General features: G+C 44.1%; 1 protein-coding gene across 6 annotated transcripts in view; it reads left to right on the forward strand.

Annotated features, from left to right (window-relative positions):
• SHTN1 (shootin 1) overlaps positions 1-24,956 on the forward strand; it is a 96,765-nt gene that overhangs the window by 67,291 nt on the left and 4,518 nt on the right. For 2 of the 6 annotated variants that reach the window (XM_080641023.1, XM_080641025.1), the window contains exons 14-17: positions 404-457; positions 5,510-5,630; positions 9,885-10,068; positions 21,261-23,017. In XM_080641023.1, coding sequence (XP_080497149.1) covers positions 404-457; positions 5,510-5,630; positions 9,885-10,068; positions 21,261-21,483 — 582 coding nt within the window. In that variant the 3' untranslated portion in view covers positions 21,484-23,017. Of the gene's footprint in view, positions 1-403; positions 458-5,509; positions 5,631-9,884; positions 10,069-16,286; positions 16,424-21,260; positions 23,018-24,956 lie in introns of those variants that run through there. The other 4 variants (XM_080641024.1, XM_080641027.1, XM_080641028.1 and 1 more) reach the window with 4 other exon arrangements.

Below are 24,956 nucleotides of genomic sequence, written 5' to 3' on the forward strand. Positions count from 1 at the left end.
CTGAGAGCTTCCCTGCCCTGTCGCTTGCTTTCCGCTCTGCAGCCTCCCTGGGCCTCACTTGCTGGTGGAGAAGCTGCTGTAAAACGTGCGGAATAATGTGAAATTAAGTCTTGGAAGGCTGGTGTTTACCAAGTTTTTTCCTCTGTCTGATGACAAGTAACACAATGATGTTTAGAACAAGGTGGCTCGAGTTTTTTTGCTTTGAATATTCTCATTTTCTACTCAACTGCCATCTGGGAGCACTAACCTGTCTAATGTTTTTTCCTAACAGTAAGACATGGACCTCATTTTAAAAAACAGTGACTATAAGCTGCCAACACTTTGTCATGAAAACTGTTTTGTTTAGTATTTTTTAAATGAATTACTCAGTAACTTTTCTTTTTCTTTTTTTTTTTCATTGTAGCCAGAATCTTCCAAAGGCTCTGAAAGTGCAGTGAATGAATTAAAAGGAATACTGGTAAGAACAGATCTCGGCGTATTACTCAGCTAATGGGAAAATGAAAGGAAAATGTTTTTGAAATCGATTTTCATGAATAATTGGTTTGATATGTTTCATTTCCATCGGCAGTAGCCTCATTTCTTTTGATGGTTTACTTGATTGTGTTATGGGCTCCTCCATTGGGTGGCTTATTAATGTATCAATACTCAGCTGTTTGTATTCTGAAAGAGCGGTCCCACGTTCGCCGAAAGTCATTGTTTCTTGCCCTCCAATCCTTGCATCACAGCTCGAAGATGAAATGTCTGGCCAGATGTGAGCATGGGTACTTGCTTATTAATAACAGAAGCATAGCAGAGTCTCTTAACTTTGGGGCATGAAAGTGGAATTATTGGTATCTCACTGTAAATCTGAGCTTCTACCCAAATATGTTGGTATCAGGGTCACGGTCTGCTTTTTTCACAGTTTAAAAAAAAAATTATTTGATGGTAAGCTGGAGACTAAAAGTCCCTTTTCTTTATGTTACTAATTTTATTTTCTAAAAGTCATTCATAGCCTTTGGAGAACACACTCGAGCCAGTCTCTAGCTACATTTCTCCTTTCCAGAGCATGAGCTTTTGCCAGCAGAATAAATGAGGATGGCCTTCTCCAGCGGTTGCTCTCAGAGACAAATGCCTCACTTAGGGAATGTTTCAGATGCTAAGAGCTCTGTTCTCAGATCCTGTTACAGGCTCAATACCAGTCATTATGCACAGTAAGTCAACAAACATGGGGGCGGAGGTACGAATTAATATTCCCATGTTTGTTGTTACTGTGCTAATTATGCATTGCATGTAGACATCCCCTAATTGTGGTAAACAAAATTATTTTCATCAAGCACGAAACAAAGACTTAACTCAGAGTGGCTTAATTAGTTAGCTTTAGTTTTAGGTGAGTGGGATTGGCACTAGAGAGAGGTGTAGTGGTGGCTAACATGCTGGTCTGCCTACAGAGTGAAGTATTTAAAACCATTGATAAAGTATGTGGCTGTGAGCTAAGGGATTCTTTGATGAGAAAATCTTGTGATCCAGTGTTCTGTTAAGGAGAACTATGACAGTCCCTGTTTAAAAAAAAAAAAAAAATGTTTTTATTGATTGTAGAGAGAGGGGGAGGGAGAGGGAGAGAGAGAAACAGAGAGAGAAACATCGGCTGCCTCCTGCACACCCCTCACTGGGGATCAAGCCCTGCCACCCAGGCACGTGCCCTGACCGGGAATCGAACCGGTGACCCCTCAGTGCACAGGATGATGGTCAACCAACTGAGCCACACAGGCCAGGGCAATGACAGTCTCTCTTTTTTTTTTTTGTCTCGACATTGTAATGCTAATTCCTGTTCAAGAAAATGTCCCTCAAGCACGGTGAGATTCTAGAGTATGGTTTTGACCATCAGTGAAAGAACCATACTGAGTGTGACTTCTAAAAGATTAGGTTTATTTGGAAAATCAGACATCCACTTGGGATCCATATGACATTTGAGTGCCCAGGGTGTGCCGCTCCCTGATCATGCCGGAGGGTAGCAGGTTTGCTGATTGCAGCATTGCCCTTTAAGACCACGTGCGCTATACAATCCCGCTCACTGTAATTTCGTGCCACTTCAAGGAGAGAAATTCCTGAAATAAATTTTCGTGAAATAACTTACAAGTTATAAAAATTGTCAAAACATCTTTTTTCCCCCCTCTGCAAACTGCCCCTCTCCTCCTCGTCCGGGATTTAGCATTAGGTTTCTCCCTCTCATCTGGCACTGACGTATCATCATAGCTGTTATTCTGACAATATTACTTCTTTGCAGTAAATTGTTTTGGTTTATTTAAAAGTGAAACTCACAGTGTCCTCCCCTGCTCTTCGTTGCCCACTGGCAACTCTCCGCGACCCCCATAGAAGTCCCTTTGAGGGGTGATGGATCACTTGCCACGCCCAGCCACCTGGTGCCAAGAAACTGTACAGCTTCCTGTAAGAGAGAGAAAAAAGAAGCCCCTATTTGAGGGGCTATATTCGTGCTTTTTGCTGGAGTTCAGACTATTCGGAGGATCACATTCAGTACCCCGCAAAGCACATGACATCAGCCTCACAGTGTGACATGTGCTAAACAGGAAAAGAATAGGAAAAGCCTACAGATTGTACCCTGAGGTGGGCAGTGACTGAGAGATGCCAGGAAACCGGGAAGCAGCCTGCTTGGTACTGTGGTGGGACAGAGCCCAGGAGTAAAATCAGTGGTGTGTGTGCTGCAGGGAAGGAGACGGGACCTGAGTGGTAAGAGACACCCATGACTTAGAGGTGTGGCCTATTGCTCCACGTTAGCACCTGCAGAGGAAAGAAATCTCGGGTTTGGGAAACCTCACTCTGTTTTGGGTTGTCCAGTTTTCAAGCTAATTTGTAAAGTCTCCGTGTGGACGGGACTCATATTTCCAAGCCTATTTATACTTCATTTTTAAAAATGGTGTACATCGCACAGATTAAACAAAGATACGTTCGTTTCTTATAGTCACACAGGGTTATCTTGAGTCTCCCCAGTCATTTCAAAGTCAAAGTGGAAATGGCAGTTTCTGAAGTTTAAATCCAGACAAATGAATCTGAACGTCTCTCTTCCAAAGCAGTTGCCTCCGAATCAAAGAAACAGAAACAGCATTTGAAAAAATTCTCTTACACGTCTTTCTCGAACATCTTCAGTTTTTCAAAATACGCAGAAATTGTTGAATAGTTAATTTTTCCACCTGACAACTAGATTCCTTGGTATTAGGAACATTTCACCAACGTGGGGGACTAAGATTGGTCCATGATCAAAGTGGTTCAGAGTAGGGATAGAAAAGTGATTTGGGAATTAGAAGACCCCGCCCTGTCACTGCCTTGTCTTGGGATTGGGCCCAAACCCCGAGGCTCTCTCCTCTGTAAGGTGAAGGGATTGTATGTACCGCATGGCTCCCAAGTTAATTTCTGTTCTCACAATCTATGATTATAGTGTAAATGGATAATTAAGATAATCTTTGTACTTTATTAGCTGAGCTCCTTTATCATTTCAGTTGAGAGTCATGCAGAAACCTTTCTTTCTCCCATAATTGCCTCCGTATCTAAAATGTACTTATGTATTAGCTGAACCAACCCTATCAGTCAGTGAATGCAGGAAAAGTGTGGGATTCTAGGATTCAAACTTGAAAATGGGTTCCTTCAGTATCAGGTGAAGAGAGGGTCATTCATCATAGTCAGGAATTTGGGGAAATAATGCTGTCATCTAAATGAAACATAAAGAATATTGTGAAAGATAAATTCTTCAATAAAAGGTAGCCATTAACTCCAGCCATTAGGAAAATCACACAGGATGTCCTTGACATTCAAACAGTGTGGTTTTATGAGTTGTCTTAATAATAATGGCCATTCCGTTAAGTAATATCTGCTTACATACAATACAGCTGGTACGTTTTTTAAAATTATAAACACAAGTGAGTTGGAAATGGTTTTTCTAGTACACGTTTAAAAATCTATCAAAATTGGCTTCAGTTCTGTTTTCCTCACCTTCTCAGTGTTTCCCCTACCTTACGATAAGTAGATACAGACCTGTTTGTTAACTGTTAAGTAAACCAAATGATTTTTAAATTATAAACTGAGCTGTTACCGTGTTACATGTAATGTGGTGTTCCTTTGAAAGTGTTTTATGAATATTCGCAATAAACGAAAAGCAGAAAGATGTAGTTTTGGGTGGGGTGGGGGGAAGAGTGCGATTTATGCTTGGCTAACATGTGAGCCTTATCTCAGGACTCTACACATCAGTCTGGTGAGGCATCTGACTGCAGGAGCATGTAATCTCCTGATCTTGTTAGCCAAGGTCCTCCCTGACCACACGCTGCTTTCCTGTAACTGTATGCTGTTCGGGAGGAAAAAAACCTTCCTACGGAAAACAGCGTAATAGCCTGTGTCAGATGAGATTTGTCATTACCTGGTTTTACAGATTCTTTTTGTTTTATAGCCTAAAGGGTTATCATTTTTAACGAGCAGAATTCTTAGGATCCTCAGGAAGTTATTAGCAGGGGACAAAGAGCAAGCCCACGGTGAGCTCAGAAATGACAAGGGCCGGCCTGGTGGTCAGCCTCGGTGGACAAAAGCTGCCTTCTGACTCGGGCACGAAGGCAGGCGAGTTGTCCCAAACTTGAGGTTCTGATTTGCTCTGATCAAACCATCAGTTAGGGTTCTGTTCCAACACTTGACTGGTAATGGAGATGGGAAGCCATAGCTCTCCCTCCATAACACACACTTCCCAGAGCAGCCAGGGCAGGGGACCACTGCCTGGGGTGTTCTCTGTCGTCTTAAAGGTCACTACCGATTTCAGCCGGAGCATAGCTCGATGGCATCTCTTGTTTCCTCCAGTATCTCTGGGCCGGAAGGACACCCAGCCCCTGCCTCCTCTGTTAGGATTATGGGGTCACGATGCCAGTGCCGGGCCCTTCCTGGCCTCCCTGCGGGAGTCTAACCCTTCTTCTTTCACAGTGAAGCCACGGTGCATCCCGTCTTTGGGTCAGGCCACTGGAGAGCATTGCGTACCTCCTTTGGCAGCTGAGGCACCATTGTGTAGTCCAGGTCATTCTCTGAAGAACCAGCCACACGTTTTTTAGGGCCACCAGGGTTTTGATTCTGTAGCGTGTGGCTACCATAGCAAGATACGCTTCTCAGGTGAGTTCATTATGTCCATCCTCTTCTCCACGCAACGGATCAACACACACCAGCATCTTAATCATCGTTGTGCAGGTACCTTCCCGCCACTGAATTTCGTGTAGTTAGCACATCAAGGGGTGTTCTGTCCTGTTCTTTTGGTATGAGAGCTAACATCTTACATCCTCAGGAGCGTCTTCTTAAATGATCCAACACTGTGTGTTGTTGAAGATACGCCCATGAAAAAAAAAAGATATATGTAAAGTTCATTTTATTTTCTAATTCCATTCAAATTCTGGTAATGTTTTGGTGGTTTTATTTTTATATTCTTTTGTATGTTGTATTAAGCCTTTATTAACCTTTTTGTTTTTGTTTTTGTTTGTTTTTTTCACTTTAGGGGACACTTAACAAATCCACTAGTTCCAGAAGCTTAAAATCCCTTGACACTGAGAGCAGTGAGAGTGAGTTAGAGAGGATTCTGCGTCGCAGGAAGGTGACGGCAGAAGCAGAGAGCAGTAGTAAGCTGGTTTCATTTCTCCACAGCGCTCTTCCTCTCTGCAGCGTCTTCCTCTAAGTTCCCTTCTAACGCGAAATTATCTTCTTAAAATTATTATTAAATATTTTTAATGTGAGTGAGAAGTATTGGCTGGTGAAAGGTACTTACGGATCCCTCATAAGAATGCTTATGTTATTTTTATTTATTGGCATGTTACTTATGTAGTTGTAGGTGTTAGGTCTGATCAAATAATTGAATTGATACCCCCTTCCCTAAGAACTGACCTTTAGACCACTTCACAACCAACATTCCCTTCAGCGTGACCACAATGTACAGTAGTTGCCCCAAAGTCCACACACCATTCCGGGTTTCGGCACTAAATGTTAGGGTCACTGAAGGAGGAATGCATGAGGCCAAAAGGGGTGAAGCATTATAAACGTATTGTTACATCTGCTAGCAGCAGGGCTGAGACCAGGATGGCATCAGCTCTGAGGAATGGGAGTCAGAGATTTTAAAGGACTCTAGGTGGGTTTTTTTCTGGGCGGGGAATTCTCTGGGCGGGTCCTGATCCTGGGAAGGTCCTGAGGGGAAGGATACTGGTCTTAGCATGTGGAATGTGGTCTAAGCGAAAGGGAATGTTGGTTGTAAAGTGGTCTAAAGGTCAGTTCCTAGGGGAGGGGGTATTGTATTGATTAAATTATTTGATCAGACCTAACAGTAGGCAATCAGGCTTTTATAGATCTGGTTTACTTAATGCATGATGACCTTGTGCAGAGACATTCAGGATGGGCTTTGGCAACAATGTAGCATTGAGTACAGGCTCTGGAACCAGACAGTGTGAGTTCAAATCCTAGCTCTGCCATTTACTAGCTGCTTGCTCGTACCCAAATGACCCAACCTCCCTGTGCCTCAGTCTCTTCATCTATAAAGGAAGATGAATAAAAGCACTGTCTCACAGGATTATTCTAAGGATCAAGTCAGTCAGTATATGAAAAGTGCCTGGCAGAGTCAGCTCACGATAATTTTACGCATCAGTTACAATTGTGGAGAAATCGTCTTTGTTCTTCACATCCATTTAGTTTAGTGTCTCTGCCTGTGAGCCAAGTGATGAGAAATTCCAGCTCTGTCACCAGCTATGACCATCTGAGCCGGTCTTGAGCTCACAATTTGCATTTGTGTCATGATACCCATGTATTGGACATCAAAATCTATTCCCTAACTAACTTGGTGTGTCTTTATTTTTATTTTTTTTTTGTCAACTGATCATGGGAATTAGCAGAAACCTTTATGAGTTTTTTTTTTTTCTTGAAGCCAGGAGGCTGGCTTTGAAAAACTAAAGTAAAATTAACCAACTCGAGCTAATAGTCTGAGTCATTTAGACTTAGTCCTGTGAACTCCCATTAGCTTAGCCCGTTGTAACAGTTTAATTTGCATTTCCGTCAAGTTTATGTCCAGTTTAAGTTGCTGGAGTATTAAGGATTTGGGTTTTCGATAAGCAGGCTCTGGTTCTCACATAGGGACTTACTCAAACAATTGAGTAAATTGGTTTCTTAAACTGGAAGCAGCATACCACCAGCCAAACCCTTACCATAAAAAGATGAAGCCTTTGTTTCCTTCTTAAAAAAAAAAAAATCAGTTTTTTGTTTGGTCTGGAAATTTTGCTGTTACTGTCCCATAAGAACCCCCTCTATCCCGCCCCCAAACAGCCACCTCTCAGAAAAGTTAAAGGCTGCCATAAGAGTGGGGTATTTCCCCCCCCCCCCTCCTTAAGATTGGTTTACAAGCATTTAGCAGCCTCCATATGAATCATTCATTTTCTGGCTTAATCCGTGCTGTGACTTTTCCAGCATTTCATCCTTAGAGCACTCAGGTAGCCACCGTTGATTGGTGGGACTTGGCGGTTGACATTTTCGTGCTCTGCCATTTACGTTTTGTATTTTGCCACTGACCTTTTTGGTCCTCCAGAAACATTCTTAACCTCGCTCATGAACTTGGTCAAACATGAAGCACTCACTATTTCAGAGTTAGTTTTCAGTGGGAGGCGCCAGGAAATATTTTTATTTTAGTCACTTCGGAAATTTGAATATTTGAAAATGTGGAGGAAGGTAGGAACATGTTTTATAGGCATGGCGAGACTCTTATTTAATGGGTTATTTCCACCCATATACAAATATTCAGTGTATAATTTGAGGGAAGGTAGAATAAGATATGTACACCTACTGAGGGGAGTGACTTGTAATTGAGCAGAAATCTTCTTTTGAACTCCCTAGTAGCCAAAGGAGCGGGGGAGGGGAAAGAAACAGCCTGCGAACTCTATAATCTAGTAAAAGAAATACCTTTTCTAAAAAGATGGTACAGATGTTGTCCTAGCATCAAGCTGGCAGAAGTATTTACCCTGTAAATCTTTTCATGAAGATCATGAAACGACAAGGAAATATTCCAGGACTGAGAGGGGTGGGTTAGGTAGCTACGTCAGCCCAGCTGCATGCTGGGAGCAAGTTACAGAGGGTGAGTTTGATAGGTCTGTGCCTCAGGTACCCTTAATCTCTGGGATTTTTTCCTCTCTACACAAAAGCTAAAGGAAAGCTAAATGTGAGGCCACAACGTGGAGAAAGGCATCCTAAGCGAAGCAGAGGTAGCCTGAGGTTTGCAGAACTCAGATCCCCAGGGCCAGTGAAGCAGCTTTTTCTTTAGAATTTTTCTTTGAAAAAAAAAAAAAAAAGGTTTTTGTTTTGTTTATTTGATTTCAGAGAGAGGAAGTGAGAGGAAGAGAGAGATAGAAACATCGAGTAGAGAGAAACATTGACCATCTGCCTCCTGCACACCCCCTACTGGGGATGGAGCCCACAACCCCGGGCATGTGCCTGGACCGGGAATCAAACTGTGACCCCCTGGTTCATAGGTCGATGCTCAACCACCTAGCCATGCTGGCTGGGCCTAGGATTTTTCTTTTGACCCTGATATTCCCTTGTCTTACCTAGACTTATGACCCAACAAACGGACGTTTCAAAGAGCAGTGAGTGCCTCTTGGGAAACATTGGGCAGCTTAAACACAATGCAGTAATAATAATAATAATAATAATAATAATAATAATAATAATCTTACACATTAAGCATTTGTCTTTATTCCTTTTTGTAGGAAAAATAAGAGCTCTGGCTCAGCTCACCCACTCTCCCTCCTTTTTAATTGGCTTCAGCCGCAGAACAAGCCGCAGGCGTTGGTGCATTCAGAAACAGATCTTGCTTTCTGACAAGGACAGATTGTTTAAAGCTATCAGTGCTGCAGCAATTATCCAAGGGCAGAATAGAGCTGCTCGGAAGCGATTCTCGAATTCAGCTTCACATTTATATTTTCAAGAACTTTCTGGATCTTTCTGCCCTTCCCTCTTTGCTCCCACATCCCCATGCAACATGGGGCTTAACACAGGTGGGAGGGAAAGGCCTTTTCAACCAGAATATTCAGTATCTCGAATCTCTTTGTTTACAAAGGATTCCTTTTGCAGTTTCAAGGAAAAAAAAAAAATTACTAGAATCTCGCTTTGAAAAGAAACTGCCTAGGACAGTATCTTTCAAACTAAAGACAGGAAATAAGTCACGATGGAGCGTAGCTTCGGTGCCCAGAATTCTTAGGTTGATATGCCAAAAATTTCCGTAACAAGCCCTGTGAGAGTGTTTTTCATCCTGTCCCAAAGAGCAGAAAAGCCTAAAAGCTAACCAGCCAAACTCTTTGCCACTTAACTTTTATAATCCCGTGTCTGTATAGGGACAGGAAATAAGTCCACTTACTTCTCAATCACATTAAAATGAAAATGTTCATAAAAGCTGTTGGATGCTCGAGAAGCCTTCCATGGGCCTTTGAGAAAGATCCTTTGACATCAGTCCACTTTGTGTTTAAGCAGAGCTGAGTCTGGGGAGGCATTAACTCTGGAGAGGCCACATGGTTCAAGGAGGATCTGCCAGAAAGCCATACTCTGAGAAGAAAAGAGTTTTCCCAGGCCCAGTATTTTTAAGGACTCCGGTCAGTGAGGGAACCATGGCCTGGGGTTCTGTGGTTTCTTAAAGGCCTGTGCACAGTTGCTCAGCGTGGTTGGGGCGTTGAGAAATGCCACCAAAGCAGAGCAGATTTCTCATAGAACCATTTTGGCCTGCTCTGGAAATCTTAACAAAACTTGGCCTTTTCACTTCCTGGGGGCTTTGCAGCTGATCTGTTTAAACGTACCATATTCATCAACATCGCACAGAATGATTAAACTGGAGGTATGTGTTTGGTTTTAAGGTCCAACCGGGATATTAGCCACCTCAGAGTCCAAATCCATGCCGGTGTTGGGTTCTGTATCCAGTGTAGCAAAAACAGCCTTGAACAAGAAAACTCTGGAGGCAGAATTCAACAGCCCAACACCTGAGCCAGGTGAAGGGCCGTGTAAATTGGAAGGAAGCGCAAGTCCCAAGGTTACATTTCAGTAAGTAACGCTGCTCTTTACTACCTAGCGTGCAGAACAGTCTGTGATAACTAACCCGTGTGTTGCTTTGCTTTCTTTCTCTTTAGAGAGCCAGTACCCGCTCTTCTTCCGCTTTTTATGAGCCAAAAGGCTCCTAGTTTAGAGGTCTTATTCTTATCCAAAGCAGACACGTGTGAAGAGAATTCCTGCCCCTAACCTGGTTTGCTAATCAGGTTCCTCACTGAGAGGTGAGCTGGGTGGTCATTATTCAGCGTCCAAAGACCCTGAGTCATTCTTTCAAGGTTGAATGCCTCCATCATCCCTCTTCATGGTTCACGAGGAGCTGAAGAAGATGCTAGATCTTTCCAAAGAACTCGGTCTTCCAACGTCCTTTGAAGGGTACCTTTTCACAGCCTCATTTTCTGGTCCCCACGTAAAGATGTGCCTTAATATTTCTCTACCCCGAGAATGAAAACATACCCTGTAAACAGTTATCTACATAGAGTGGCTTGACAGTGACACTCCCTCGCTGAGTTAAACCTGCCATCGACTGTATTTCCGGCAGATCTGGTGGAGCATCCGTTTGTTTTGTAACAGTGGCAGGCTCCTTTTGAAATTAGTCTAGTTTTGCTTTCCTTCTCCTGCCAGGATGTCAGGGGGTTTGTCACTTGAAGAAAAGGAAGAGGTGAGACAAATCAGATCAGCCGATTGTAATTATAATCACGGTTCATTAAACCTCCGATTTCCTGCTCTATCAGGAGAGAAAAGAGCCCTTTTTGTGCCTCTACCTGTCTTAGTTTAAAAGGTGAAGCCTGGACAAATGAACTTGAAATTCAATTTAGGTCTCTTTTTGCCAATTGGTATTTTCTTCCATTCTTGCATTTCTCATTGGTACTATTAACCTCCCCCCGCCACCAACCCCCACAGCCTCTCTTTTGGAATGAATGGCCTTCTTTGCTGAGTTACAGTTTTATCTAATTTCATTGTGTTTCGGAGCACATTTTCTCCTGCAGTCATGCGTTGCCTTTCTTTTGACTGCAGTCATTTGAACGGCTCTAAGAAAGATGATCTATATGCATTCTTCATCTTTCCTGTTAAATTCGTTTAACACCTAATTTGACATCAGCACTCCGGCTACATTTGAACCAGTATCCAGAGACAAAAGCAGTTTGGCTGAGACAAGTTCGTTTCTGAGAAATGCTTCAGTGTGTGTGTGTGTATAGATTGTTTTTTTTTTCCCTTTACCATTTTACACAGATAATCTTAATCAGAAAATACTGCAACTCCTTCTTCCTTTTGTCTGCCTTTTATTCTCCAAAAGTAAGTGGAAATTACATTCCCAAGAAAGGAAATGAAATAATTGCAGGCCCAAGGTCTGCAAAACGTGTCGAATTGACAGTGAAAAGGATCCGCGTGTTGACAGACACAGTTGTTAGATGCCATAAAGGCCTATGTGACGCTCAATTTATTTCTCATCTTGCTTGTTCAATGACTGCTCAAGAGACACATTTCAATTTAATTTATCTACTTAAAGCGCTAATACAAACACTCTGAGCTGCTGTATTAACTTTTAAACTTCGCACCCGAACGCTTGACTATTCAGTTCTTGACGTTCTTTAGCTGAAATAACTAATGCCATGTATTTCTATAGAAGAAAGTCATTTAGCATAGAAGAGCGCCTTTCTGAAAAATCGGTTTCAGTACAATTAGACTCTCCAAAGGAATCCAAGTATTTTGTGTATGCACTTGGTAATCATTCACTTCCCAGACGGGCATGCTTCATTCATGTTTAAACCCAGCTCTGTAATGAGGACAAGAACTTGGACTTAATGTAGTTACATATCAGCTTTACAAGTGAAAATTCCTGTGATTTGTCAGGATTCCTGGAAACTAGTCTCACTGCCAGGAAGGAGAAGGGTTATTTTCAGGACTCTTCCTGGCTTCCTGTGACTTGGTAACTTCACTCTGATATGCAAACCATAAGGCAGAGGCATACCGCGCTGTCTTACCTCATACCATAGACCTGAATTGTCACAGCACTTTGAGGTCGGATCAGCAGTCAAAAGTGAGAAGTTTCCCTTGCTTTTCAAGACCATCTTGGCACTCCAGTAATTGCATCTTTTTGTTGGTCTGTGGAGAGGCCGCCGCAGTGTTTCAGGTGAGTGGCACTGTCGGCTCTTGACAGGGAATCAAGGTCAAGGGAGGAGATGGATGACAGTAGCCTGGAGCACTCACACACACACCAGTCCCTTCCACTCGCTCCCTCCCCGCCTCCCTCCACTTTGGCCTCTCTGGCCAGGTATCCGTCCTCCCTTGCCCTTTGCTTTTGCTGTCCCCTCTGCCCAGAGCACCCTTTCCCCAGCAGCTGCGTGACCTACTACCTCATCTCCATCATTTCTTTACTCAGGGTCACCTTTTAAATGAGGCCTACCCTGACCAGCCTATTTAAAATTATAACTCATCTTCCTCTAAACTTTGATTCCTCCTTAACCTGCTCCATTTTCCCCACAATAGTTATCTTCTAATCCACTATGTGCTTTATATATGATATTTAATGCTTATTTTCTCTCTTCCCCTGCTCGAACGTAAGCTCCATGAGGGTAGGAAATGTTTTGTCTGTTTTGTTCTCAGGTGTATCTCAAACACCTGGAAAAATTCCTGCCTTGTGGTAGGCTGTCAGGAAATTCTGTTAGTATCAACAAAATAGTAGAGTTTTGATTAAAGTACTCAGTTAACCAGCAGTCCCCCATTATTCAACACTGACACATATTCATAAGCAAATATTAGAGATTTTTGTTGTTTAGTTGGCTTATCTGGTCTTTTAAACATATTTTAAGTGCCCAGGAGTCATTTACCTCCAGCTCAATCTTGCATACCTTCTGCATCTTTGCACTTACACAAGATAAAGTTATCAGTGACCGTCAGTTGTAGAAGATTCAGGTATGCTCACTTGATTAGCCTCGGGTAGACAAGAAAGTTTTCTAATCTAAGAAAGGTTGTAAAGTAAGAGTAGAACCAAAGATATTTTCTGCATAAGATCTTCACTTAACCAGAAAATTGAATAACATCACCTATTCCTGGAAAACGTTTTTATTTTACTAAATTCTTAAAATCAACCAATGTTGTGTATTCCAAATAATTGAGTAACTCCTGCCTGGTAAATTGTAGAGCTAGAGATACATGCAGTATATGGATCTGTTTCCTAGGGACTTGTGAGAAGGCAAGACATACTGTTAGTACTTAATTGCAAGGATTAAAATGAACGTTTTTGTCACCAGCCTAAGCAAGGTGTTTTATTGTTGTGTCCACTTTATGCTGTACCTTTTTGAGATAGCTCCATCTTTATATATATTGATTTCAGAGAGGAAGGGGAAAGGGAGAGAGAGAGAGAAAGATCAGTGATGAGAGAGAATCACCGATTGGCTGCCTCCTGCACATCCCCTCCTGGGGAATGAGCCCGCAACCCTGGCATATGCCCTTGACTGGAATTGAACCCAGGACCCTTAAGTCCATAAGCCAACGCTCTATCCACTGAACCAAACCAGCTAGGGCAAGATAGCTCCATCTTTGATCCAGTTTGTTTGTTTGTTTGTTTGTGTGTTTTTTTTTTGAGCTCAGTGTCCATGGGTCATCATGTTTTGGGACATCTCTGTTATAACAGAAGTAGGACAAGAGGCCTTCAGGGTGGAGAAAGAGAAGAGCAGATCTTAACAGAGCTTTGCCTCACAATCAGGCAGAGGTCCAAGAGTATCTTGTATTCTTGCCACCTTGCTTTTTCATCTCAACACCTAGATGTGGCCCTACTCGTCCATACTGAGCTTCATTCATCCATGTTCTCTTTCTCTACTGATGACTTTCAGGAAGGTGAATATCCTCCTGATAGTTACAACTAAATAAGCAGTCAACCTCAAAGATGGTTTTTTCATTTCATCTAGTTACAGTACCTCCATAAAAGTTTGCTCCAAAGGCGAGAGTCTGTTTGAAAGTGAACTCGGGTTGCACTGTACTTGGTATGATTTGAGTGATTCCATAACTGTGTCCTCATCGCTGGGTCATTCTCAAAGATGCTTTTAAGCCACAATTGCCAGAGACTCTTCTAGTTAACACTTCTCTAGTTCATCATGCTGCTCTTCAATCCCAGATCTCCCCAAAACTCCAAGCTTTATCAAGCTCTTTTAAATTTCCTTTTTAACCACCAGATAGGCAGCCACCTTGCCTTTTTTGTTTGGGAAGTCAAAGCAGGTCGCATTGTGCCCTGGAAGAATTTAAGAAACAAAAACCCATGTAGCAATTACAGGAGTTCAGTAAAAAAAAAAATTTTATTTCCAATGAAACCATTTTAATTGGCATCTAATTTCTAGCTCTGGTATCTCTAAATACATGTGACTTTTGGCCCCACACAGGTTTGTTTTTGTAAGAGTTCATCTTGTTTGAGCCATTAACTGAATACTAAGGGTCGCTGATAAAAGATAAATTTTAGATGTCTCTTGGTTAGTGTGATAGTCAAACATTTCTGTGAAGGAAAAAACGGAATTGCCTTTCAAAGGGTTTTGAATTAAAAGTAAGATTGGTTTGATCGTTGTTGAACCTCTAACTGATCTCTTCAGTTTTGTTTCATTATCTCCAGGGGGAAGTAATGTAGAAAAATGAAATAGAGAAGCCCTGCTCTTTTGGATTGGAGCTAGAGAATCCTAGCCTTTGAAATATGTCACCAAAGAGCAATTGAGACTCTTAACTTGCTTTTACGGAAACTTGGCTTAAAGTCTTCTCTCAAATAGTGATCTCAGCTAGGAATTAATTCGGTTGGCCACGTAACTGTTCCTTAAGAGAAGTTTGGTTCAGTAAATGGAAACTAGAAGGGCTCTTTTAGCCCCTGAGGTGGAAAGGTCACGTTTTCTTCCCTTATTCCCACCTCCACCGGTTCCTCATCTCCGCCCTTCTTCTTCTCTTCCCCGCTTTTGTGCACGTGGGTGCAGGTGGGTGTGCTGAGCACGGTGTCGGGGGAGAATGGAGGGCCCCTTCCCTGTGCTTAGTAGACATTTGTTTTCTGAGAAGAGACTAGGAGCTGGCAGAATGGACAGCATGGAAGTTACTGCTTAATCTGATGCTCTTACACAATTAAAGGATTTTGTCTGCTCTCAACTGTAATCTTAGTACCGCCGAATTGTGGCCAGACGCTGCAGGAAACGGCTCTGCGCGGCAACCCTCAGCCACAAAGCTGCTCCCTGTGCGCCTGCCCACGGGCCATTAAGTTTTAACAACAAAATTAGCAGACAACTGGATGTTCTGGAAGTCGAGATCCCCTCACTTACTCTTTTTTTCCTGCCCGCCCGTCCCCCCGCCCCACACACACACACACACACACACCCAGGCGTTACCCTGTGGATGGGCCGGAAGATCCGCTGCGCAGTTTTTGTCTCACACATGTTCTGAGCTGCTATACAGACAGCAGCTTCTTCCAGGTTAACTGTGGAGACTCTGTTACCCTCATGTGCAAATTCTGCTGAGTAAATCTCACAGTGACTGTTAACAGTGCTGCTGAGTAGTTCTCAATTCTCTCAAAGAATTAATTGCCGTCCAGTTCCTGCAACTACCTGTGATGTTAAGGGACTTAGCATAAAATACATCACTTCTGCATAGAGAACCAGATTTCTTTGGGTGCTTTGTACATTTTTTAAAAAACATCTTTCAGTAGTCTGTAGTGTTTGCGTTTCCTTTCATTTGTGAATAGTTGGGTATTTAATTTCTTCAAATAGAAGCAGCTGACTAAAACGTAAATGCAATTTCATATGTAAGGACCAATTGGCCTAACTTCTCAAACCTGCCAGGCACATTTCAGCTCTGAATTCTGCTTTGTCATACGACTATATGAAAAGAAGCACACAGAATTCTCTGTGACTTCCCATCTTAAAGGAGAACTTAAAGCATATGATACAGTAAATTTAAAGGGGAATCTTTACAGATTTAAAAATATTGTTCTGAAAATCTAGAATTTAAATGGCTGGTGCTTAGGTGCATGGCCCCTCTCTTGAGGGGCCAGTATTATATATGGTAATTTTGTGGGAGACGTTAAGTCTCTTAAAATATTGCTTAAATAACATTCCCTTTTAATAGTCGGGATCTTTCACGGTCACTTCAAATGCTGAAAAATTACAAAAAGCTTTGAAGGTAGCCCCCCAAAAGTGTGAGACATTTCAGAATGTTGGACCTAAAATTAATCTTAGTTCCTGCTTTATCAGTGTTGATTTTGTTGGCGAGAACGATCCAGTTTCCTGAGTCTCCGTGGGCCAGTGTATCTGGGGATGTGTAAGTGTCCACAGTCCGCCTTCCACTAGAGGCGTCAAGAACTGGGGCCAGGCTTCGTGGCGTGCACCGGCCTGCGAGGCCGCCCTGCTAGACACGCCTGCACCCAAGAGCAAAATCAAAGCCAGGAGGCAATACACGAATCCCACCCTATGAAGCCTGATGCCCAAGCACAAGTCGGGTGCCCTTTTAGAAAGCAGCCACATTTTCTCAGCTGCAGGGGGCGTGGGTGGGGTGCTCGGAGGGGGGTGAGGGGACACTTGCTGATAAAAGGGAAGACCTGACTCCAAACCGCACCTGTACCAGAAGAATCAGAACAATCGCGAAGGGTCCTGCCAGGGCTGAACTTCACGAAGGACTCGACTCTCAGAAGCGAGGAAAACGCAGCATTCTAATTTTTCAAAAGCACATCATTGTTTGCATTCAATGAAATTCCTTTCAGAATCAACTTTCCACGTTCCAATTATGTTCAACAAATTCTAGCTAACATTTCGGCTGCAATTCCAATTAACTAATGCCCCAAAGAGCCCTAATCGGCACGGTTCGGAGCTCAATTGAGTGCAATCAAAGCTCATGAAATGAAGGGGGAAATGCTTATTTCATGCAAATTCTACATATCACTCAGGCTTAATTTTACTGATAATATAAAGGTGGGACATTTTGAACATTACAGTGAATGAAACTTTTAAAGCGGCGAGAGTTATTTTATAAAATGCTCCCCCTGAAAAGCTGATTGCCAAACAGTCTAAAAATGGTTTGTGGCATAAATGCCAAGTTCATTTCTATTTCACTTCTGAGGTAACTATCTTTCAAATCGCAACAGCTGGACTATTTAACACAATCTGGTGAATCAAAGTCTAGTTCTTCCCTGGTCTCCCAGTGGGACGTCTGCATTAGTCGGTGGCAGCCATCCAACAAATGACGCACAGCCGGACGGTCTGAACTCTGTTTCATTTACAAGAAAAACGGATAAAGCCGCAATCATATTTACCACCTTCAAGGACAGAAAAACGGCAAGATTTAAATCTGTCTTTATAAAGTAGTTTCCTGGAGAAACTCCAGAGAGGACGTCAGTTTCCTAAGTCCCCCTTGTGTAAAAATAAGAAGTCCGACTTCTCCCCCCCACCCCAAACCCTCCCACGTTAGAGCGGCGGCGAAGGGCTGTGGCATTGCTCTCGTTCCTTCCAGGCACCTGCTTTTCTGGAGATTTTAATACATTTGTCCACAATTTCCCCAAATAGGCTTTTTAAAAAAAATATATTTCATTGATTTCTTACAGAGAGGAAGGGAGAGAGAGAGTTAGAAACATCGATGAGAGAGAAACATCGATCAGCTGCCTCCTGCACACTGCCTACTGGGGATGTGCCCACAACCAAGGTACATGCCCTTGACCGGAATCAAACCTGGGACCCTTGAGTCTGCAGGCCGACGCTCTATCAGATAAAGTCTATCCACTGAGCCAAACCGGTTAGGGCTCCCCAAATAGACTTTTAAACATAAAATGACACTTCCTATATTACTACCAATTCTAATACCTTTAACTGTCACTCAGGTGGAACAGAGCCCGTTTCTTTCAGCTTGGTGTACTTTTTAAAACCCCATTTCAGCTCAAAGGACAAATTAGTTTGTCCATTCGGGTCAGCTTCCGTGTGAGGGAAAAAGAGCTGCAACTTTAAATGATGAAAAGTAAGTGTCAGACGAGAGAACGCTGCCACGCTTCAAAGTCCGACATCAGCTCTGGACGTGCAGCTGCCGCCCCGCTGAACAGGAAGTCCTCGCAGGTGACAGTGGCCACCACAGGCTGTGTCCACACAGCGGTATTTGCCGTTGTGCCTGGCATCCGGCTTTGTAGGGTGGCATAGATTGGTATATTGTCTCCTCGCTTTAGTTTTGCTTTTGGTCTTGAAATAGCCCTTGAGCAAATGATCTAAAATAACTCGTGAAAATATCTATTGGAGTGGATTGATCATAAATGACTTACTGGCATGTTGTGGTGAGAGAAAAAAAAACACCCCGGCTCTTCCCCTCTGCAAATGTCATTTTCCTCATCTGTCAAAGGGCACATGGGACTAGATGACTCCCATAGTCCGTGCTGGTCTCAGCGTTGGGATTCCAGGCAGTGCCCGTTAACCTGGAGAAACTTGTTCCTCTGACTCTCGGTGCATAGATTCAGCGAAATCGCCCACTATGCCTAGCCCAGTGCTAATCAACAAAGGAGTCCTCAAACGGCAGCCTTCAGTGGTTGAATAATAGATTACTCTGCAGCTGAGAAGCCTCCTTCAAGGGAGAGGACCGATTCTGTGGACTGAGACAATTTCAGGACACTTCAGCCTGACAAGACAGGTTTCCGAGTTTTCGGTTCCATCAACATCCGTTTGTTGCTGCTGTTAAGCCCTGGGAGCACTTCCTGGAAGTGTTCGGCCTCCAACCGATGAAGAAGGCTCGTTTAGGACGTGTTCACCGCCCCTTCACCCGCAGGCACACCTGGGCACGGGACCCTCCATACTCGTTCTGCACCAATGGTAAAGGTCAGTATGGGTTGATGCTCACCTGGAATGAGATGGGCACTCCTGTGCATGCCTAGAAGCCAGCTGGCTGGCTTACCTGCAGTGAGCTCAAACCCAGGACGGTGGCGCCAGCCTGGTGATGTGAGCTGCAGGCTTTGTGGCTTTGTAGCAACCTAGCTAGGCTGGAACTTCATTTCCTAGAATGGCCTTGCCCTTTTGCTTCTAGGTCAGGGAGGCCACAAGAGAAACGTGCATGAGATCGTGAAGGCCAAAGTGACATGGGAGTCTTGCTTTTAACGCTCTGACGGTCCACGCTGTTCCAGTTCACGCATGTTGTCACCTTGCTGGCATGTGGCAGCGGCTGGGCCAGGTGCATGTGCGTTTCCCTGAGGAAGGGCCCGGCTTATCCTGCAGGTGGTCTGCATCCTGAGGACTAGAGATTGGGAGAGCCACAGGCAGTGCTGTCTTCGGTCTCTTGCACTTTTCATCCATCTTTCTTTCCAGTGGCCAGAACTGCTGACTTCCTGCCCAGCGTCTGAAGCAGAGGCCGCAAACTGAAAGAGACCACTGCTGGAGGTCTGTCCCCTGCAATAAATCCCTCATATCATCATTGTGGCTGTGATTCTCTGGCCATCTCCCAATAGATACAGTCTTGCAGGTGTCAGCCGGGCTCAGAGAACGTCCACATCTTGGAAAGTGGATCCTGGGCCCAGGTCGATGAGCAGTGTCTTGGTGTTTCTAATGGCAAGGGCGTTGCCAAATGGAGGCAGAAACAAAGGAACTGGTCCTCGTGATAGCCTAGCTTTTCTCTCCTGACCCTCTTTGCTTTGGCCACCTCCGAGGAAGACAGAGTTCCACACGAATCACTTACTCATGATGAGCGTGTCACGCAGTATAACCGGATAGCCAGATGGAGTGGTTTTTCAAGATCTGGATAAATCTCATAGCACTGGTAAGACAGTGATAAAACCGTGGTCATTGGGTTGAGGATTCTTGGACCCGTGGCTGGACCCTGCAGACTCTTTTCTCTCAATAACCGATCATTTGTTCTGTTGTTTTGGTGTGTGACAGAGACCTGCAGACCTACTCACACCGAAGCCTTGGTGTCTGCCCATTCATCATGAGCCTTTCCCACACAGGTAATGGGCATTGGCTCATTCGCTTACCCCACAGATGGGTCTGGGCCAGGTGCTAGCTAGGGTACACCTGTGAACAAAGCCGAAGAGTTCCTGTTTCGGGGGTGCTTACATGGTATTTGAAGAGACAGACATTGAACAACAAATTGCATGGTATTTGATTATAACTGCAGTAAAGTCCACGGGAGGCAGTATTGAGTAGTAATAGAGTAACTGGCAGATCTGACCTGGTTCAGGAGTCGGAAATAGTAGAAATCAACTCCAGGTAAGGGGCTGGTAGAAGAGTGGGCAGAGCCTGGCCAATAGGTAGGGCAGCCATGTCCTGCTCTCCAGAGGTGGGCAGGCATGTGCTGGCTCATGGTTAGCATCCTGGCGTTTGCCAAGAAGACCAGATGAGTCGGAATAGCCCCTGCCCGGCCGACTACACGTCCCTCAACCTTCAGGCACCAGGTCAGCTGCCCAGGACCTTCAAGCAGTGGCTTCTGACCATGACTTCTCAGAGAAGGAGGTGCCGACTCCCTCATTGCCTGACACGTGGCAAGAGCGTTTCAGGACATCCCTTTCCACGGGGAAGTGTCACCCATCAGCTTGAGAAGCCTCGTTTCTTGTGTCAGAAGAGAAGAGGAACGCCTCTGGAAGAGAAACTAACAGCATGTGCCATCAAGAAGAGATTTCTCAAGAAACATGGTTCTCCTTTTTCGAAAAGGTTATGGTAACAGCATTTTAGCGTACTCCCCGGTTCTCGCACCTGCCCGAGTCCCTCCCCTTGCCCCCATTTCTGAGCAGAGCTCTCCCGGTGTCACAGCTGCCTCTCAGTGATGGGGAGATGTACTTCCCTCCTCCACGCCGTCTCCCCAGAGCTAGCTGCAGCCAGATGTGCCAGGGATACAGGCAGGCGGGTAACTGGCTCATTGAAGGCGGGGCAGGTGTCTGGCTCAGGCCGTGGGGGGTCTGCACACGCCCCAGAGCTTGGCACTTCCTGAGGAGAGCGTGTAATTAAGCAGGTAGGTGCGTTTGGCTTTTTAACACCTCCGCCGTTAATTGCTCTGACTTTTTCCCGCCTTCTTTCTTCTGGCTTTGTGCTCCTAAATCCGTAACCTGGCTTCATTTTTGTAAATGGCTGGCACCTCCAAGACCACTTTGCGCATGTTGCTTCACCTTAGAACGTCTTGGGGTTTTGTTGTTCGTCTGAATCCAGGAGTAGGAGAGACAGATATTTTTCTCTCTGCTTTTAATTTTGTTGTTGTTTTAACTCTTCATCCCCTAGGCCTCCCAGTGACCCTGGACGGAGGAGACAATACCTTGGCAGTGAAGACCAAGCCGAACCAGTTGTAGTTTTAGATCCTGTTTCCACACATGAACCCCAAACCAAAGACCAGGGTGCCGAACAAGATCCAACTCCACGCGAGGATGATGACGGCGAAATTAAACCAGAATACAAAGAAGACAGCGCGGAAAAAATGAGAGACACTGACAGCTCCAGCTGCTGATCCTTGAGCCAGAAGGTGACATGCGTAGAAGTCCGTTTCGACGAGCACATGTTTAGTTCTAGAGACATTCTGTTCTTGTCCCTGGATTCAGAACAGAACAGGTTCTTCTCTGATGTCACTTTTGTAAGTAGTTCGCCTATCAATATACTAGTAAGTAAGCTGTTTAGCAAAATGCACATTCTATGTAGTTTTTTATATTCATAGGGATAAGGTTGTTTTTTCCTAATTACTGTATGAAATGTGACTTCTTTTAGAAAGTTACAGAAAATACAGATGTTTCTCTCCTTTTCGTTAACGTACATACCACTATTCAAAGGTAATGCTGAAAGTTTGTAGGGCTGTGGATAATTGGATAAACAATTTAAGGTGATTTAAAAAGCCCTCAAATGAGCTGCTTTTTCGGATCCAATCCTCTTTGATGGAGAAACGGCAGTAGCATGGGAATTGTTAGGCACTGTGGCAGACAAGTTACTTGCTAGGATGTACTGAGATAAACTTAAAATTCAGGAGCTGGTGTCCAACCAGTGGCCCCATAATCAGTGTTAATTATGCACAGTGTTACCTATGGGATGAAAATACATGCTGATAATTGAGTCCAAAACCTCCCAAGGTCTTTGGTGGGAATGCGCTGGTGGCCCGAATGCAGAATGGGGTGCAGCCCAATCCTTGAATGTAACAGAGTCTTATCTTGGTAAGCCCTCTGCTCTGTGCTGTGAGTTCACTGTGTTTCCTCACGTACTCACGGGGCACAAGTACCATATTCCATCACAGTTCTTACGTACAGGGAAGAGGAGCGACAAGCAGACAATTTCCTTTACTGCTGTTCTACATTACACAGGTTTGCTGTTTTTTTGTTGTTGTTGTTTTTGTAAGAAATTAAGTGGTAGTTAGTCTCTACAAATACAATGTTTCGGTCTACCACAGTGAATAAATAGAAATGTAATCAGGGATTAAAACACACACACACACACACGTATGCAGCTTTTCAAAGGTGATTGTTTCAAAATTGGTGTTTATTTAAAATAAGTGGTCATGTACTTGAATGCATATTTTTACGACAGTGATTCAGTAATGGTAATTTTGCTATTAAAGGAAGTGAAAGGTTTCGTTTTGTTAGCAGAGCTCAGCATGTAGCTGTCAGGTGTCGCTCACCTAAGGGCAAGAGAAAATGATAGTAATAGTTGCAGTAGTTGTATTGTAGTTGATTTTTGCACGTGTGCTAAGCATAGGCTTGACGAGGTGGGCAGGCAGGTACGCGTCCTTCCTCGACTTGGGCACAATGATCTTCCTGTAGGTTCGTTATGCTTGACTGTTTCCGTGTTCTTCCAGGGACGACTTTTACAGTTCCTTAGCAGTTTACTCCTGGGAAATGAGAGCGTGATGTTTTCCACTGTAACGCTCTCTCGCTGGATCTGCTGCTGTGTGATATACTCACTGCTAACTGCATTCATTCACCTAACCGAGTTCTGTTCTGCTGTGATTTGAGCTCTCCTCACCCCCACTTATTAAAAAGCACCCACGGGTTCCCACTAAAGGTCATTTGTGGTTATTGACATGTTTGGTTCGGTTCCCCAAATCGGACATTCTTTAAAAGGGAAATTACAGAAGCGCTGATAACGCCCGTAATTTTTAGTAACCCACAAAGTGGTGTATTCCAAGGGCTTCCTTCCCTGTTGCTTCGTGCTGTCCTCCCTCCTGTGTCTGTCATCGGCCCACTGGGGTGCGTCATCCACATTTAGGACCAGGAGGATGTGCGCTCCGTTCCCTGGTTCATCACACACGTGACAGGACGGCACAGTTAGAGCAGCAGCCTCGCTCCCAGGGCCGGAAGTGACTATGTGGTGGGATGCATTAGGCCAGGCAGCTGCCAGTCACTGGTATTTTGACTCTTCTTGCCTTTTTTTTTTTTTCCTATCCTCACCCAAGGACATTTTTCTATTGATTTCCAGAGGGAGTGGAAGAGAGAGGGAAACACATAGATTGCTTGCCTCCTGCACGCGCCCCGACCAGGGCCCAGGCTAGCGAGGAGCCTGCACCTGAAGTATGTGCCCTTGGCTGGAATCGAACCCGGGACCCTTTGGTCCACAAACCAGCTAGGCCAGGAGTGTTCTTGCCTTTTGTAAGCCGCTTACTTTCTTCCACCGTGATCACCATCATTTAAAGTTAGTTTGATAGAAAGATATTTGATGTAGGGTTTTATTCACCTTTCTCTGCCTACAGTTTTTCCCTTTTCACGTCAGATTTTAGGGAGGGTTTGCCCCTGCTGGGGTGCCGTTGTCAGCGAGCAGTTAGGTGGGGCTGGGAGACCTGGGAAGGCTGGTGTCTTCAAGGTACGCTCGTAGCTCTTTGCATATAAAAAGTATAGCTACCCTACATAGGCTATTGTATAATTGGAAGGGGCTGCCGTCTTTGTATTTTTGGTTTTTTTTTTTCTAAAGAATTATTCTTCCTTCTGTTTTAGAAATGAGAATTGTTTCTCATCTGCTACAGGGTTTTGTAACTCATGTTGATGCCCTTTTACTTTTAAAAATATTTATTGATTTTAGAGAGGAAGGGGGAGGGAGAGAGAGATAGAAACATCAAGGATGAGAATCATTGATGGAGCTGCCTCCTGCACGCCCCCTGATGGGCATCGAGCCCGCTACCCAGGCATGTGCCCCTGACTTGATGCACTTTTATAGCCAGAGTGAGGCAAGGGGATATTTGTGTTCTTGCTATTAAAGAAAAAGAAAATGTCTCCCTTCTTCTGAAATAATAAGAATTTATTTAAATTCCTAGCACTTCTTTATGTTTTTAGAGAGAGGAGGGGAAAGAGAAATAGAAACATTGATTGGCTCTCTCACACACACCCCAACCGCGAGTCAAACCCGCAACTTGGGTATCTTTCCTGACCAGGAATTGAACTGGCAACCTTTTGGTGCACTAGGCAATGCTCAGCCAACTGAGCCACACCAGCCGGGGCTATTATAGCACGTTTGTATCTGAGCTGGTCTCACACCATCCCACACAGAGCTTCAGCAGTTGGTTGTCCTGTGGAAATTCTGATTGTCAGGGGTCCCCAGGGCTCTAACCAGCCCCATTGTTTGGTCTGGGTAAAAAGGACGATGTTTTGGTTCCCATGTTTCATGCATGTTTCACGCCAGTAATTCCTCCTTCCTTCCCTTTGTTAACAGATGTTAGAAATGTAGTACAGGCAAAAATCATTGTTTATCTTTCCAGACAATGTTAAGGTTGTCTGTCAGGTCAGTGATAGTCCATATCACAGAATCTTACAAAACAAAGTCTGGATGATATTCCTAAATGCACACTATATGTGTGTAATCACTTCAATCATGGGACAACTTTAGCTTCTATGGAACTAAGTTGAGGAGGGTGGATGGCCGTCCATCATCATCACTGACCTTGGGAGGGTCACCAAGCAGTCCCCACTTAAGGGCTGGATGGAAGTTTCTTCCGTGCACTGACCTTTCCCA

The sequence above is a fragment of the Plecotus auritus genome (genome assembly GCF_963455305.1).
Source record: "Plecotus auritus genome assembly, chromosome: 9".
Taxonomy (NCBI): Eukaryota; Metazoa; Chordata; class Mammalia; order Chiroptera; family Vespertilionidae; genus Plecotus; species Plecotus auritus.